The 18,031-nt window shown below is 39.0% G+C and overlaps 1 protein-coding gene across 1 annotated transcript in view; it reads left to right on the top strand.

The window, feature by feature from the left end:
• The window catches only part of FBN2 (fibrillin 2), a 226,740-nt gene that overhangs the window by 145,361 nt on the left and 63,348 nt on the right, over positions 1-18,031 (top strand). The window contains exons 20-25 of the mRNA XM_040241764.1: positions 2,335-2,454; positions 7,936-8,073; positions 8,646-8,696; positions 9,161-9,286; positions 14,080-14,307; positions 14,841-14,966. Of these exons, the coding sequence (XP_040097698.1) occupies positions 2,335-2,454; positions 7,936-8,073; positions 8,646-8,696; positions 9,161-9,286; positions 14,080-14,307; positions 14,841-14,966 (789 nt within the window). The remainder of the gene's footprint in view (positions 1-2,334; positions 2,455-7,935; positions 8,074-8,645; positions 8,697-9,160; positions 9,287-14,079; positions 14,308-14,840; positions 14,967-18,031) is intronic.

Raw genomic sequence — 18,031 nt, 5'->3', positions numbered from 1 at the left:
TTTTGCAAAAAAGAAATAGACCTGAAGGCCATGGAAATCTTTTTCCCCTGGGTGTCCTCCTTATTTCCAGCTTTGCATTCACACAATAAATTTGTGTGCCTGAAGCAGTTCTCTGCATGCTATTCTTTCTAAACTAATTTCCAAAGACTAGGCAGGGAGTTATTAGCCAATTCATTGTCAATTCTAGCTTTCTCTCTATATATTTGCTATATGCACTAATTTTACTTGTCATTCATGTTTTCAACAGTCTATTTTAAGTATGTATTAAAAAGCAGTAATCAAGTTTCTCTGATAATTCAAACCAAAGTTACAAAAATTTGTTTTACCTTTTTTGTTTGAGCTCTGAGAGTCTGTGAAAGTTAAAATTTTTACAGCAAGCGCTGTGGTTTAGATTGTGTTTCCAGTGACATAACTAGTTAAATGTAAACCAGATGTGCTTTGAAGTTTATTTCCAGGAATGTACAGTGAACTGTTTCAGTTCCTGGTTCCATGACATTTATAACATAAAAACAATGTATTTAAAGAAAAATTAAACAGTTGATATCTGTAGCTGTCATTGCATGTGTTTATGGCTTTTGAGTTCATAATTGCTTAATATAAAGTCAGGATTTTGCACATTGATGAAATTGACATTTTTCCTTTGGGGGAGGTTCTTAACAGATTAAATTAATAGATGATATATAGTCTGTCTTCAGATTAAGTATCTGCTTCTTTTTTGGCTATCCGATTTGTTTTTACATTGTGTTTTTTTTTTTTTTAATTTAGTACTCTGGAGTAGATGTTTTCATTCCAAATCTGTGCTGTATTTGCAAAACCTGCTCTTATATTTTTAGGAGGCTTTCTTGCTACGAAGGACCTGAAAGAAAGATGCATTTATATTTCTTAAAAACAATTTCTACTTCAAGAATCCATTAAATACCTGGGTATTTATTTGGTAGTTTTGAAACAGCAAAGAGGAAACATAACTGTTTTCCACATGGATTTTTAAGTTTGCATTTCAAGTCTACAGACTTGAAAATTAGCAATGAGCCCTTCCTTTTCAGAACCAATTTAGTTTATATTTGACTTGAGATGTTCAAGAGTAAACGTTATGATCTTCTAGTTATTTGCATGTTTTCCTCAGTATAATATTCCTGTTTAATTCAAAGAGGTATTTAGAAAAAAATAATAAATACTATGGTGAATTCAAAAACGGTAGTATTCAACAAAAGGGTGTCTTAAAGTACGTTGACCTGTTTCAGATAATTACTTATAGAAAGAAATCTGAGTATCTTTTCCTTAAATTGAGTGGTTTAATTTATACTGAAAGTCAGTCTTTGATATTGTTTTTAGTAGTTTAGCTAAATCTTGTATTTATTTTTAATTAACTTGTGTTAAACTATTTAACTTTATTGGCTTAACATCTTGTTTAGTCACTACTTGAGAATATAGGCTTACTCTTAATTCCATCATACTTCTGACCATCGACAGGAATTGTTTAGATTATGATATGCAATTTGACTTCAGACTCAAATCAATGATAGTAAAAATCTATTTAATACAATTAAAAGTTTATTTTTCCTCTTTTTTTTTTTTTTTTAACACAATCAGTTGTGCTTTAAAATGTCTCACACTAGAACTGCCCTGGTGGTCCAGTGGTTAAGAACTCATTGCCTTGCAATGCAGGGGATGTGAGTTCCATCCCAAGTTGGGGAACTAAGTTCTCACATGCAACATGAACTTAAGACCCAGTGGAGCCAAATAAATAAATAAATATTTTTTGAAATGTCTCAAACCAAACATGGAAAGGGCTGGAAGAGAAGGCTATACCTGGTGTTAAAGTTTCATCCCTTATTTCCTGATTTGTATCCAGGAGTTTGGAATTAAAACCAGGATTGTGATGTATTGTCTCTACCATAGGCTTTTTAAATTCTTCCAAAACCTCATGGAATCACCAATGACAGAAACAGTCATCTTCGTGCACAGCACTCATTGCACCTAGGAATATGTTGCTTTCATGGAATCAGAATTTGAATTTCCCACAGGAAAATTATATCTCATTACCAGAGAAAATTAATCCAATTTATGAAAAGTTGTAGTGAAACAGTAAAGATACTGAACCCTTTCAAAACTGGCTGATTCCTGTAGTCCTGCTGAGTCCCCCAGCTGTGCACATGTGTATCCACACTGTAAAATGCACGTCTCCATTCCCCATTCACTTTATGCCTCATAGATCCATATTAAAATTACAAGAGCCAAGTTTACCAGACGTTCTGGCATAGCGTGGCTTGTTGGAATAATATTTTCCAGAAACACATGGCAGCTCTAACAGAATCTTTTCCTTCTGGATTGTAGATATAAATGAATGTGAAAGCAACCCATGTGTCAATGGGGCCTGCAGGAACAACCTTGGATCTTTCAATTGTGAATGTTCTCCTGGCAGCAAACTCAGCTCGACAGGATTGATCTGTATTGGTAAGATCTGTGCGTGGTGCTGATGTTTCAGTTTCACTCCAAAGATAAGCAGAGATGCCAGGACTTACTGTGGGTAAGCAGTACATGATCACAGGAAGCTAATAATTTAGGAGTTACTTCAGTTGTTTTCTCTTGTTATCCAGGTAGGAGTAAAACATGATAGTATAAACTAGACAGACTCTTAAATTTTGTTAGATTCTAGGAAGCATTCTTTTTGTGTAAGTATATATATATATATATATAATACCATAAGTTATAAGCGTTTCCATACCACACACATATTTATATTCATTCCCCAGGAATGCCTTAGGCAGCAATACAATCAAATCCTTACTGCATACTTTTTATAAACAACCTTCAATGATAAACAAAAATGTGATCACATTTGGACTCAGTTAACAGGACAAGAACTTGAAGAGTTGAAACTTTAAACAAATAGAAAGAATTTGTTGGTTTTTTAAAAATTTCTTCTATCAATCATAACTTTATGAATGCCAAAGAATTCTTGCTTTGGAAAATCTCTAAGAGAGAAAGATTTGAAAACTTCCAGGACTAACATGTTTCAATGTATCTCAAAACATACAAGGTCAGTTCTTGATAAAGGCGTGTGTGCGTGCTCAGTCACTCCAGTTGTGTCCGACTCTCTGCGACCCCATGGACCACGACCCGCCAGGCTCCTCTGTCCATGGGATTCTCCAGGCAAGAATACTGGAGTGGGTTGCCATTTCTTCTCCAATGATAAAGTATGAAGTGAGTGAAGTGAAGTCGCTCAGTCCTGTCTGACTCTCCGCGACCCCATGGACTGTAGCCTACCAGGCTCCTCTGTCCATGGGATTCTCCAGGCAAGAGTACTAGAGTGGGGTGCCATTTCCTTCTCTATTGATAAAAGGCAGTAGGCCATAAATAAAATGAAATAGTCAGATCTATTATAACATTACTATAAGCAACTCTTCAGTTTATGTAAGAGAAAAAATCAATCTCAGTAGTTCTTTCCTGCTTCTAGTGTCTAAGGCTACACTGACTAGATAGACATACTTCACATTTTTACCTAGTATCCACTTTTGGTGGTGGTTGAGTTGCTAGGTCATGTCTGAGTCTTGAGACCCTATGGACCATAGCCTTCCAGGCTCCTCTGTCCGTGGGATTGCAAAGTGAACTAAACATATATTTCCAAATAGTTAGGGAGGTGTTACAGTTTTACATAGTGCCAAATAAATTGGCAGTTTTTGTTTGTTATCTATTCAGTATGAATTTTCAGTTTAGTGTTTGCCAAAGACAGTAGTATTTTCCATATTATATCTGATGCTAACAGTATTTAGCTGGATACTTAAAGTACTTGTTTGTCACAGGAAGGAGAAGTGATGATGTCCAAAGTTTCAATGAAAACCTTCCCTTTGGAAATGCCAGCACTCAATTTCCCAATGAGGTACAGCTGGTGAAATTTGAGCCTTGCTGTGCTCTCCATACTAGAAAATTTTCTGCCTAGGGCATTACTTTTTTTCTCACAGAATTCCTGGTTGGGGGTGGAGGGCGGTGCATATGGATTGGATCTGGTAAGGCAGAAATATTTTTGCTAAGCCACAGTTTCCAACTGAGATAGAATCATTTTATTATGCAAAGGAAATAAACTCAGCATTAGTCAATTAATGTCTCAGAAAACTAAATCTGTATGCCACTTGGGCATCAAAGATACCTTGAGTTTTTGCTTCATCATAAACACTTCTGGGATTTTTGGCCTCTTACTCTTATAGTTAATTATTAATGAATAAAAAAACAAAGACATTTTATTTCCAAGTTATTATGTTGGACACCTAAACCCCACAATATTTTTCTAAGCCGATGTATTATGTGTGTTCATTCATTATAAGATTTGAGTATCTCAGCCAAAAGCTGCTCAGAAAGAAATGTACTTAATATGTTTACATTTTAGACATTATTTTATCTGCTTTTTTCATTAAAAACAATTCAAGTTTTAAAAATAAACTAAATAGTAAAATATACATAAGAAATATTATGAATGTACTTTTAAAATAAGACTGTCAAATGGCTTTAATCAGTGTTTAGCCTGCAAATTGACCCTTGGTAGGAACCAAATCTCTAAATTTAGAACTGAATAAAAATCCCCTGATGTAATCACGTATTTAAAATTAAATGGGAACATAAATGAATTAGTTAGATACAAAGAATATTTCAGGATTTAGAACATATTCTGCAAGCTTCGTAAACATAAACCAATCTTCAGCTGTTCTAGACTGCTTGAAGAGACTATTATTTTCTGATAGAAGTGATGAATAATAATAGAACAATATATTTGATTAATCTTTCCTGCATTATGGGACTTCCCTGGTGGCACTGCACTACCCTGCTTCCATCTGATGGCTCTGCATAATCCGTACCAGTGTCCCTCATCTTTGGCTTGGATCTGAGTTCTGTCCTCACATTTCATGGACACAACAGGGGCAGTGACCTCTCTCTCTGCTGCAAAATCCAATGGTCAATTCTTGTTCCTCATCTTAATCTATTAACAGTATTTAACACAGTTCATCACACATCCCCTCTCAAGAAGTTTTTCCTTTTGGCCTTCTCTTTTTCTCCTTTCACTTTCCTGGCCTCTTTCCTCAGTTTCCTTTGTTCAGTCTTTCACTTTCTCCTGCTATCAAGTTGGAAATGTCTCACAGGTCAGTCTTGGGGTCCTGGGATGTTTTTGTGTCTCTGTTTTACATGCATGCTTAGATGTCCTCTCCATTAACTCTCACAATTCTCTCTCTAGCCTTAATCTCTCCACTAGTTTCAGACTTGTCTTTCTAATTATCTGCATAGTATCTCCACTGGAGTACCTAATTGGCGTATCAAACAGCATGTCTAAAACCAAATTTCTGTCTTTCAGCTTAAATCTGGGTCTTCTAGAAGCAGTTCTGTCTTGACAAATTGTAACTCTATTTTTATAATTGGAGTCATTCTTGATGCCTTTTTTTCAAGCTGCAAGTTGAATCCATCTAAATCTTGTTGATTGGACTCAAAGTTTTTTCCATATTTCAACCCCTTCTCACCATCAATTTCAACAACCCCCAATCCAAGCCACCATTATTTTTCTTTTTGACTATTCCTATAGCCTCTAGCTTATCTGCTTACCCTGCTTTATATTTTTGGAGAGCTTAACCAACCTCTGACTATATAACTACATCTATATTGTGACTGCATGTGTATGTAGTTACATATATACCTATACACACGCAAGAAAAAACAATAAGGAGAGATGGATTGTGTATGAATGTATGTCTATTGATTTTGTGAGTTTTCAGTGTTGATACAATACCAGTCTAAAGAAGCACTATGTTGTGGAATGAGGCCTCTAAAATAATACAGTGCAAGTTTGAATCTTGATGCTGACCCTCTCCTGGCTGGGTGACCTTCTTCTGGTAAATTAGTTGACCCCTGTGCTTCAGTTTTCTCATCTACAAGTTGTCTGTATCTTATAGGGTTGTTTTAACGGGTAAATAAACTAATATATGGAAAGCCTTTAATAGTGCTTGTTGCTGCCTCAAGAAATATTAGTAAATATTTATCACAGTATATCTTAAAATGACTACAGTCAAGGTGATAAATCAGTAATTAACCCAGTTCTTAAAAGACCATGTAAATACATGGTAGCAAAGAGACGGACACGACTGAGCAACTTCACTTTGACTTTTCACTTTCGTGCATTGGAGAAGGAAATGGCAACCCATGCCAGTATTCTTGCCTAGAGAATCCCAGGGATGGGGGAGCCTGGTGGGCTACTGTCTATGGGGTCACACAGAGTCGGACACGACTGAAGCGACTTAGCAGCGGCAGCAGCAGCAGCCTTACGCTATCATTACTGTTTCCTCTATGCTATGGAATTTGCATGTTTAAGCCTATAAAAAATTTATAATGTGATAGCTGATACAAATGCATATGAGCAAATCTCTTTCATTTGTGCACAGTTTTTATCCAAATGAAATCTCAAAATAGAAAAAAGCAGACTACCCATCTCTTCTCATCCTTGCCCCATAGCTCTTTGTATTCAGTCAAGGACAGAGGTGTTTCCTTTGTTTTACCCTTGAGGTTTGATTCCTGGGTTAGGAGGATCCCCTAGAGAGGGGATCAGCTACCCACTCCTGTATTCTTGGGCTTCTCTGGCTCAGTTGGTAAAGAATCCTCCTGTGTTTCTGGTTATATTGTTTTTATTGTAAAACCTTATTGGTCCTTTTTATTAAATGAGTTTTAAATAAAATAAATGCTGTAGGAATATGTTTTTACTTTATTGTTTTCCAAGTCTATGACTGCCATATGCTATTAAGCTTTTTGTTCAATCATTTTACACATCACCTGCAGAGAGACCATCTCAGGAGCTTTTCACATGCGGACTCCTAGGCCACACACCTGGAGACTTATGAATCTGCATTTTAGTAAGAAGCTTGGTAATGTTACACACGAGAAACTGAGATCCACAGTACTGCCAGGAAATCATCACAGGACTTATTTTACCCAGTTAATATTGCTATGTCAACTTGGGATTCCTTTTCTCTGCTTCAAAATCTTTTTTTTTTTTTTTTTTAACTATCGTTTAAGGAGGAAATTAAATTGGGTGTGAAAACATAGTCTTAAAAGTTAGGAGTAGTTGTGTCTGGATGGTAGCATTACAGGTAGTTCTTTTATTTTCTCTGCTATTTCTTCAAATAGTTTATCATAAATATGTATTACATTTTGAACTAGAGATAAAGCTGTACTTACATACCATAGAAAAAATCCTGAAAGAAAATACATCATATATATCCATGGTGTGTCTTAATGGTGGTTTTAAAGGTTTTATTTCCTTTTTTATCTTTAAGATTTCTTTTTTTCAAATTACTCATCAAATGATTATCTTCAGTTGGAGAAAAATTGGCTTCTCTCTAATAGAAGAACCATTGTGTGTGGTTTATTTGGTAGGGCATTGGGAGAGAAGGAGATTATTTGCAGAGTGCCATTGGTTAAAATCTTAAATATCAAAGTATTTGCCATAAAGAATAAATCTTACAAGTATTTTTCATACAAGTAGTGATCTTTTTTTTTTTTTATTTTATTTTTTTTAAATTTATTTATTTATTTTTAATTTTTACTTTACAATTCTGTATTGGTTTTGGCATAGATTGACATGAATCCACCACAGGTGTACAAGTAGTGATCTTATAACAGTCATGGGCTGTTATTTGCAGATCCCTGTATTGAAGTCTTGGGCAGTAGCAGCTGCTCCTAGAATACCCAGATATATAATTGTATTAATTCAAATATCATGTGAAATTTACATGTATGTAATATGCATTTAAATGCATGTACATGTAAATGTGTCTAGGATATATAAAAGTTAAGATAACAGTTTTGTTTTTTAATACTATCAAATAATGTTTTTGGTGTATAGAACTGAGTTGTATTTTCTTCAGAGATGAGAACTCCCCATTGTTTCTTATTCCTTTTCAGACAGCCTGAAAGGGACCTGTTGGCTCAACATCCAGGACAACCGCTGTGAGGTGAACATCAATGGAGCTACTCTGAAATCCGAATGCTGCGCCACGCTTGGGGCCGCCTGGGGGAGCCCCTGTGAGCGGTGTGAGCTAGGTAGGAGCCTGCCCACCAGGATTCTGGGCTTTGCATCGGAAAGCTTCCTCCTCAACTAAGCACCTCTTTCTCTATATATTTACCTAGTGAGGAAGACCATAAGGTCATTGCCCTCCCTCATATGATCTCTTTTCTGGTAAAATGTATTCACTTCTTGAAATATGTATTGGGTTTATCCTCTTACTATAAGCAGACCTTCTGAATATTTTAGACAAGGAAGGAAGTCAACTAGAATTTAGCTGCTGGATGACTATCAGTATCCTCCAGTATTCTTGTTTGCATGTGTCCCAGTAGAAAATGATCTCATTCCTTCAAGTCTTTGGTTTACTTATGATTCAGTTGACAATGTGAAAAATAAAAGGGAATTGTAGGGAAAGTTATGAGAATCTCAGTATAGGTAAAAACTGATAGAGTTACCACAGCTTATAGGCAGCTGGAATCCTTTGCCTCTAAAACCCGGATTTTGGTTTTTATTTAGTTCAATTTTGATTCCATTATTCTGTTTGTTGCACTTAGGACAGTTGTATTTTCTTTTGTAATGTGGAAAAAAAATGTGTCCTTCGTTCTCACAGATACAGCTTGCCCAAGAGGGTTTGCCAGGATAAAAGGTGTTACTTGTGAAGGTGAGTAGGTTCTTGAAAACATTGTGAATCTTTAGGAAAGTATTTAAAATTGACATTATCTCCCATACTTTGGAGATACTTATCATTCTCAAAGACCTTGGAATTTCAGTAAAAATACTCTTATGTTGTCAACAAATGTTTTAGAATAATACTTTTAGGAAACAGCTTTGTGTTTCCCATTTCTCCTCTTTATGCTGTGGGGTAAGTTTTCATCCCTCGCCTTTAAGGCATAGAGCAGCTGGCAAAGAGCTTGTCTCGGCTGTGTTTTATGGATGAGCAAGGCTGTGGCAGTTTTCACAGCTGGTACCCAGGAGACTCGGGAGCTTCGTTGTGAAATATATCTGCTTAACTGAGGTAATAATCCACATTATTGCAGAATGAATATGCTATACAGGAAGTAAGATTACACCTGCTTTTTCTATCAGTGACATCTTTATTCCTCTGCTTGCTTCATTTCCCTGCAGACGTTAATGAGTGTGAGGTGTTTCCTGGCGTTTGCCCAAATGGACGCTGCGTCAACAGCAAAGGATCTTTTCATTGTGAGTGCCCTGAAGGCCTTACATTGGATGGAACTGGCCGTGTGTGTTTGGGTAAGATTCATGAACCAAGCATACATTTTCTTATTTTGGAGTGTCCTGACCAAATGTATTAGGTTGGTAGCTGGAAAACTTCCTTTAAATAAAGTATTTTGGAGGAAATCACTACAGAATATTTTTTAAATGGATGAATTTAAATGAAATGGGCTTCCCCGATAGCTCAGTTGGTAAAGAATCTGCCTGTAATGCAGGAGACCCTGATTCGATTCCTGGGTCAGGAAGATCCCCTGGAGAAGGGAAAGGCTACCCACTCCAGTATTCTGGCCTAGAGAACTCCATGGACTACAGTCCATGGGGTCGCAAAGAGTCGGGCGTGACTGAGCGACTTTCACTTTCACTTTTAAATGAAATGGTTTCTGTGTAATACAGAAAATTGGTACTGCTCAAAAATTAATCTCAAAATTCCTCTTCTCCAGCTGAAAACTCTGAACCTATTAAATACTTCTATTTATCCCCTCTCCCAGCCCCTGGTATCTATACTTCTGCTTTCTGTCTCTGTGGGCTTGACAGCTCTAAGTGCCTCATATGAAAGGGATAATATGATGTTTGTCCTTCTATGACTAGCTTGTTTCACTTCGTGTGGTGTCTCCAGAGTTCATCACTGTTGTAGCCTGTATCAGTATTTCTCTGCTTTCTCAGACTGAGTGGTATTCTCTTGTACGTATGTACCACATTTTTTTTGTCTACTTACCTATTGATGAATACTTGGGTGGCATCCACCTTTTGGCTGTTGTGAATAAGGCATCTATGAGCATGGGAGTACAAATACCAATATATTTACAAGTTTCTACTTTCACACACCTAGCCTTCACAGGTGGCTCAAGTAGTAAATAATCCACCTGCCAGTGCAGGGGATGAAGGAGATGTGGGTTCAATTCTTGGGTCAGGAAAATCCCCTGAGAAGGAAATGGCGACCCACTCCAGTATTCTTGCCTAGAAGATTGCATGGACAGAGGAGCCTGGTGGGATACAGTCCATGGGGTCGCAAAGAGTCAGACCTGACTGAGTGAGTGAGCACACATTCAGCACACATTCAGTGAACTACTCACTGCTTAGAGACTTCTGTGAGCCTGGTGTATTTAAACAAAGAAAAAACTTACACGCACAAAAAAAAATTTTAAGTTTTTTAATCAGGTGTTTTAGTCCTGTTTAATCTTTTACACTGAGTCAATGTAATAAGAGACCTTATATGTTAAACATAGAGGAAAAATTGGCGACTCATGTTTGAAGTTAACATTCAGCAGTCCACTGCAGCTATGCTTCTAGACAAGACGGTGGGGAGAGTCGTGGTAAAGTTATGTGGCTTCTGTGTGCACACACTGACTGATCTTGTCCCTTCCTTTACCATCTTCAGAGTTTAAACTTTTCTTAATGCTCTATTTTTTAAAAGATTGTAAAGAAAGAAGCTCTTTCTATCAATATTATATTGTAGAAATGCCTGCTGCTGCTGCTGCTGTCACTGCAGTCATATCTGACTCTGTGCGACCCCATAGACGGCAGCCCACCAGGCTCCCCAGTCCCTGGGATTCTCCAGGCAAGAACCCTGGAGTGGGTTGCCATTTCCTTCTCCAGTGCATGAAGGTGAAAAGTGAAAGTGAAGTCACTGAGTCGTGTCCGACTCTTAGTGACCCCATGGACTGCAGCCTTCCAGGCAGTTGACTTTATTTATCAGTGTCATCCTTGACTAAAGTTAAGCTTCATGATTGAAAAAGAAACTTCTGATAATTCTATGTTGTCTCTGAACAATTTTTTATTTACCTAAGGGATTTTTTCCCAGTGTGTTATGAAACAATAACTTTTTAGTTTGTAATATAGCTTTACATAGGCTTATATTTGAAATAGAGTTTGTAGACAAATTGTGATCAATGGTAGTATTATAGTCCAAGATCTTCAAGGTATTTAAGTATTTTAAAATTATAAATTAAATAAGTATTCAAATAATTATATATTTAAAGAGTATTCAAAAAGCTATATAGTAAATGTTTTTAAATTATTATATTCAAAGAGCTTTAATGTATTAAAAAATTTTTTTAATTAATGGTAAGTGAAAAGTTGGCAATATCATATAGTTTAGTTATTGTAATAACACAAATTTTATTTTAAGTTAATTTTTGAAGCATATTTAAATTTGATATAAAGTATGACTATAAATATGCCAGCAAATTTGGAAAACTCAGCAGTGGCCACAGGACTGGAAAAGGTCAGTTTTCATTCCAATCCCAAAGAAAGGCAATGCCAAAGAATGCTCAAACTACCACACAATTGCACTCACATGCTAGTAAAGTAATGCTCAAAATTCTCCAAGCGAGGCTTCAGCAATACGTGAACTGTGAACTTCCTGATGTTCAAGCTGGTTTTCGAAAAGGCAGAGGAACCAGAGATCAAATTGCCAACATCCGCTGGATCATGGAAAAAGCAAGAGAGTTCCAGAAAAACATCTATTTCTGCTTTATTGACTATGCCAAAGCCTTTGACTGTGTGGATCACAAGAAACTGGAAAATTCTTCAAGAGATGGGAATACCAGACCACCTAACCTGCCTCTTGAGAAATCTGTATTCAGGTCAGGAAGCCACAGTTAGAACTGGACATGGAACAACAGACTGGTTCCAAATAGGAAAAGGAGTACATCAAGGCTGTATATTGTCACCCTGCTTATTTAACTTCTATGCAAAGTACATCATGAGAAACGCTGGACTGGAAAAAACACAAGCTGGAATCAAGATTGCCAGGAGAAATATCAATAACCTCAGATATGCAGATGACACAACCCTTGTGGCAGAAAGCGAAGAGGAACTAAAAAGCCTCTTGATGAAAGTGAAAGAGGAGAGTGAAAAAGTTGGCTTAAAGCTCAACATTCAGAAAACGAAGATCATGGCATCTGGTCCCATCACTTCATGGGAAATAGATGGGGAAACAGTGGCAGACTTTATTTTCTTGGGCTCCAAAATCATTGCAGATGGTGACTGCAGCCATGAAATTAAAAGATGCTTACTCCTTGGAAGGAAAGTTATGACCAACCTAGAGAGCATATTCAAAAGCAGAGACATTACTTTGCCGACTAAGGTCCATCTAGTCAAGGCTATGGTTTTTCCAGTGGTCATGTATGGATGTGAGAGTTGGACTGTGAAGAAGGCTGAGCGCCAAAGAATTGATGCTTTTGAACTGTGGTGTTGGAGAAGACTCTTGAGAGTCCCTTGGACTGCAAGGAGATCCAACCAGTCCATTCTGAAGGAGATCGACCCTGGGATTTCTTTGGAAGGAATGATGCTAAAGCTGAAACTCCAGTACTTTGGCCACCTCATGTGAAGAGTTGACTCATTGGAAAAGACTGATGCTGGGAGGGATTGGGGGCAGGAGGAGAAGGGGACGACAGAGGATGAGATGGCTGGATGGCATCACTGACTCGATGGACATGAATCTGAGTGAACTCCAGGAGTTGGTGATGGACAGGGAGGCCTGGCATGCTGTGATTCATGGGGTTGCTAAGAGTCAGACATGACTGAGCAACTGAACTGAAGTGAACTGATGACTATAAAATCATATGGAATTGTTTAGAAATATCCAAAGTCTAATAATAAAGAAAAATTGTTTTTGGAATTTTAAATTTTCTCCAAAGTTTAGGAAAAAGTAAAGTACCTTTTGAAGATGACAAAATAATAGTAGCAGTATGGCTTAAAACTCAACATTCAAAAACTGAGATCATGGCATCAGGTCCTATCACTTCATGACATATAGATGGGGAAACAAATGGAAACAGTGACAGACTATTTTCTTGGGCTCCAAAATCACTGCAGTTGGTAACCGCAGCCATGAAATTAAAAGATGCTTACTCCTTGGAAGAAAAGCTGTGACAAACTTAGACGTCATATTAAAAAGCAGAGACATTGCTTTGCCAACAAGGGTCCGTTTAGTCAAAGCTTTGGTTTTTCCAGTAGTCATGTATGGATGTGAGAGTTGGACCGTAAAGAGAGCTGAGCACCAAAGAATCGATGCTTTTGAACTGTGGTGTTGGAAAAGACTGTTGAGAGTCCCTTGGACTGCAAGGAGATCTAATGGGTCAATCCTAAAGAGAATCAGTCCTGAATATTAATTGGAAGGACTGATGCTGACGCTGAAGCTCCAATACTTTTGCTGCCTGATGCGAGGAGCTGACTCACTAGAAAAGGACCTGGTGCTGGGAACTATTGAGGGCAGGAGGTGAAGGGGACAACAGAGGATGAGATGGTTGGATGGCATCACCAGCTCAATGGACATGAGTTTGAGCAAGCTCTGGGAGATGGTGAGAGATAGGGAGGCCTGGCGTGCTGCAGTCCATGGAGTTTCATAGTTGGATACAACTGAGCTACTGAACAACAGCAACAGTATGATCAAATAACTAACGAAATCAAATTGCCTTCAGTAACTAAATGATGCTATATATGAATTTATATCATTGATTTTCAGTTACCACTCAGCAAAATAAATTCTTAGTAGTAATATCACTCCAAATGATACCTTTGTAACTTTCTATGAGGATGTATTGGCTGTTCTTCATCCTTATACCTTGGTTAAATACATTGTCACTACTTCAATTTTGCTGCAGCAATTCACTGTGGCTGTGGATGTGAGAAAGTTTCAAGAAGAGACTTGCATAGGCAAATGGAAAATGTTCTGCAAACAAAAGAGACAAACTGCTCTGATAGAATTGATACCAGTCCTGCCAGGGAGGGGCTAAGCAGGTGATCGTATGTGAATGTTCAATGACTCTGACATCTTGACCTCAGTCTGTGGCTCCCCCTCCCTGTAGATATCCGCATGGAGCACTGTTACTTGAAGTGGGATGAGGACGAATGCACCCATCCTGTACCTGGGAAGTTCCGCATGGATGCCTGCTGCTGTGCGGTCGGAGCAGCTTGGGGCACCGAGTGTGAGGAGTGCCCCAGACTTGGCACCAAAGAGTATGAGACCCTGTGCCCCCGGGGGCCTGGCTTTGCTAACAGAGGGGACGTCCTTACCGGGAGGCCGTTTTACAAAGGTAACTGTCAGCAGCGCGTGGGTCCCTCCACACTAAAGCTCACCTTCCACATTCTCTGAGGCTTGATTTGCTCTAAATGTTTGGTTCCCCACTTTATTTTCTTTGTTAAAACGTACAACCAGCCTATGGCCCAGGAGCATAAATCCCCTATACAAGTTGGTACTGCAGAGAAGACACTGGGACAGCTGATAACACTTTTCTTACATCCTTCTACTGTACCACTGCACCACTGCTTTTCTCAGCATAGCCTGATGAGATGCAGCCCTGATGCTGCAAAAAGTTCTCTGTGCCCCCTAAACTTTACAAAACAAATGGTCAGAAGTAAAGGGATCAGAACACTTCATTACAAATACAAACTCTTTTGCAACTGAAACTTTCTGTGTGGCATCAGTGTAATCACTTAAAACTTTAACACCACCCTCCATTCTCACTTGAGTACATGAATTTCCATCAAGGTAGGTTCTTCACTTAAAATGATGGACCTCCTCTTTTGTTTTGACCAGCTCTACATTCCGACTCTGTTCTGCTTGTAGATATCAATGAGTGCAAAGCGTTTCCTGGGATGTGCACCTATGGAAAGTGCAGGAATACGATCGGGAGTTTCAAGTGCCGTTGCAATAGTGGCTTTGCCCTAGACATGGAGGAAAGGAACTGCACAGGTAAAACTGTTCTTCTGTTGTATTAGGTAAACCTGGCTCTCCTTTCTTCTGCTATTTTGAAAGTACTGCTCTATGTATACAGACGTCCTCTCCCTCAGAAGCCTCCCTCCCACCCACCGCCCCATCCCACCTCTCTAGTTCATCGCAGAGCACGGAGCTGGGCTCCCTGTGCCATACAGCAGCTTCCCACGAGCTTTATTCTACACATGATAGTGTGTATTTGTTAATGCTACTCTCTGAATTCATCCCACCCTCTTCTTTCCCATTGTAGCCTTGTGCACTTTTGAATGCTGTTCTCCCTTCTTCTTCCGCATACATATATATATATATGTATACACACACACACAATGTCACCCAGTCCCAGTGTGGTCCTCAGTACCCCTCACCACTCTGAATCTGGAAGGCACATCAGAATTTCTTGAGTGTGTCTGTGTGTGTGTGTGTACATATGTGTGTGTGTATATATAAACTCTTGCAAAACACCTTTGCTAAGTTCAAAAGTTAATTTCTCTTGGTGCCTGTTCTCCTTGATCTCTGGTCAGACCTTCTCCGTGGTTTTTGTATCTCTTTCTTTTCATGCTGTTTCCCTCTTTCAGTTGTCCTGTCATGACTGTGATGCTCCTTTTCTAACCTTCACAGATTCTTCTTGCCTTCGGCAGTTTCCAGAGTCCTCTGGTCTCTCCGCATCCTGCCTCTCAGAATTGCGTTTGCCACCACGACTTTTTGGATGGCCTCTGTCGAGCTGACTCCGAGGGGCTGTCTCTCTAGCCCTCTGTTCCTGAGTTGCACTCTCAAATTTCTGACTTTCATCTAGACAGTTTCTTTTTTCATCTCCCCTTGTCCCACCCTGCTTTCTCTGTCTAGGGTCTTCTTTACATGTATTAATATTATCGTTTCACTTGGGTTTGAAACCTAAGACTTAATTTTGACCCCTTCCTCTCCCAACAGACAAGTGACAAGGCTTTGTATATTCTCCCATCAAAATGACTGTTTCGTTTCGAGTATTTCTTCTCTACTATTCCTGATGCAGGTTCAGTTCTTCAGGACACAGACCCTGAGCAGAGATGAGCATGCTGGAATCTTGTTAGGAATTGATTTGGGGGTCAGTGACTTGGGGAGGAAGGGAAAGGAGGCAGAAGGGGCCTAAAGGAAAAGTTAGGTTGTGATGCAGTGCCAGTGTGGTCCTCAGCACCCTCAATGGCGAAGCTCTGAATCTTTCTGGAAGGCACATCAGGATTGTCTTGAATTAGGGCATAGGGCCTTGGTGCTGACGTAGCTGCATGATGAATATTTGGGTACAGCCACCCAGAGGAAGCTGTGATTGTAGGGAGCTGAGGTTTCTCCTGAAGGTAGCCCCCACCTTGGGACTTTCTGGCAGCCACAGTCCCATAAGCGGAGGGCAAGGACATGTGAATACTTCCTTCCTGAAGCAAGATCTGGGCAGCACATCACAGTCTCTCCTACATTGCAGATTCCTCCAGCATCTTCACCCCCCACCCCCACCCCATAACTTCCCCCAGTCAGATCCTTCAATTTCACACCCACCAGGTTTTTCATGCTAAAAAGCAGGGCTTAGTTTGTGTAACTTCCCACAGAGCAACTTCCATTGACTCAGACCACCCTAGACCAGGATAAAGAAGCTTCTCCAGTTCTGACTGCTCTGTTTTTGGCGTGAAGTTAGCCACATCATTTAATGACTCTGAAACCTGCCTTGTTTAAATTGTTCAAGAGAGAAATTTATTAACAGCACTGTGGTGCTGTGAACTATAGTGTGAAAGGACAGCGGGACATGGGTGGCTGCCCTTCTTCATAGCACAAAAGGCCCGTCTACTGCTCCCCACGTTGTCACCATAGTCACCATACCTGTCTTGCCTGTGCTTGGATTCATCATCAGCCTCTCTGTAACTCACTGTTCTCTGAAGTGCATTAATTTTCTTTACCTAGGCATTTTATCTCTTGACTTTCTATTTGTTCTACACTTTTAAAGTTAGAATTTCTGTGCAAACCTTCCAGGATCAATTCAAAAGTCACCTCCTTCAGAATACTAATTATTAACAGAGAATAGCTTACTATATGTATAGCACTCTCTATAAGACAAAGAAATGTCGATTCACTTACTCCTATGAGATAGGTTCTAATACATGCCCCATTTTACAGATAAACAAACAAAGGCACAGAGAAATTAAATGATTTTCCCAAGACCCTACACTCAGAAAATGACAATAGTGGGATTTGTGTCCAGCTCTGTGGTTCCAGAGTTCAAAATCTGCACTGTGCAGCTCCCACCACATCACAGCAGCCAGAATTTGTCCCTCCTCTGCCACTGAACTTGTTCTGTGTTTTCATATGGTTCTCATAGATAAAAAATACGGTAATTAGCATGCACATTGTTTACCTGCTTAATTGAATCAGCTGATTTTGTTAAGACTTTTGTTCAAAAGAAAGTACCTGGATTTTCAGTATATATGTCCTGCAATTGGGAAAATCAATAGAGAAAAAAAAACAAAAGCCAGGAGAAAGCTGGGACTGAGACCACCCTCTGCCCAAGGAAACATGTGCAAATAAGCTATTTATAAATCCTGTGAGAGAAAAACTTAAAAATTAAAATTCACCAAAATAAACATATGGTGACAATAACATTTTCCCCCCACTGTGACAAAAGTGGTTAAACAAGTCATATTTTCTTAATCATATTTTATAGATATGACTACTCTGTTGAAAATCTTGATTTTAGGAATGGGAGATTTCTCACAGAATCCTGTTTTTGAGAACACATGTGCTACTATTAAAGATTCTTATTCACCGTACTGTATAAAAAATGACAAACACAAAAGCCCATCATTGTCCTTTGTTTTCATTGTTAAGAATCATATCAGTAGGCTCTTCCACCTGAATATTACACAAAAGCACAGTTGGAGCATGTTCTGTGACCCTGCCATAAATGTGTGTTCTCTGGCTCAGGGTTCAGTATTTGATTTGCATCCACCTCTGAAGCTGTCCCTGGGGCCAGCCCAGCCACCCCTGCTCGGAGGCAGCAGCCCCCACAGGCCCCCACCAGGGGTGGA

Source organism: Oryx dammah, unplaced genomic scaffold (assembly GCF_014754425.2).
Source record: "Oryx dammah isolate SB20612 unplaced genomic scaffold, SCBI_Odam_1.1 HiC_scaffold_5, whole genome shotgun sequence".
NCBI lineage: Eukaryota > Metazoa > Chordata > Mammalia > Artiodactyla > Bovidae > Oryx > Oryx dammah.
Note: the sequence above shows the minus strand (reverse complement) of the source record. Positions and strands in the feature narration are given on the sequence as shown.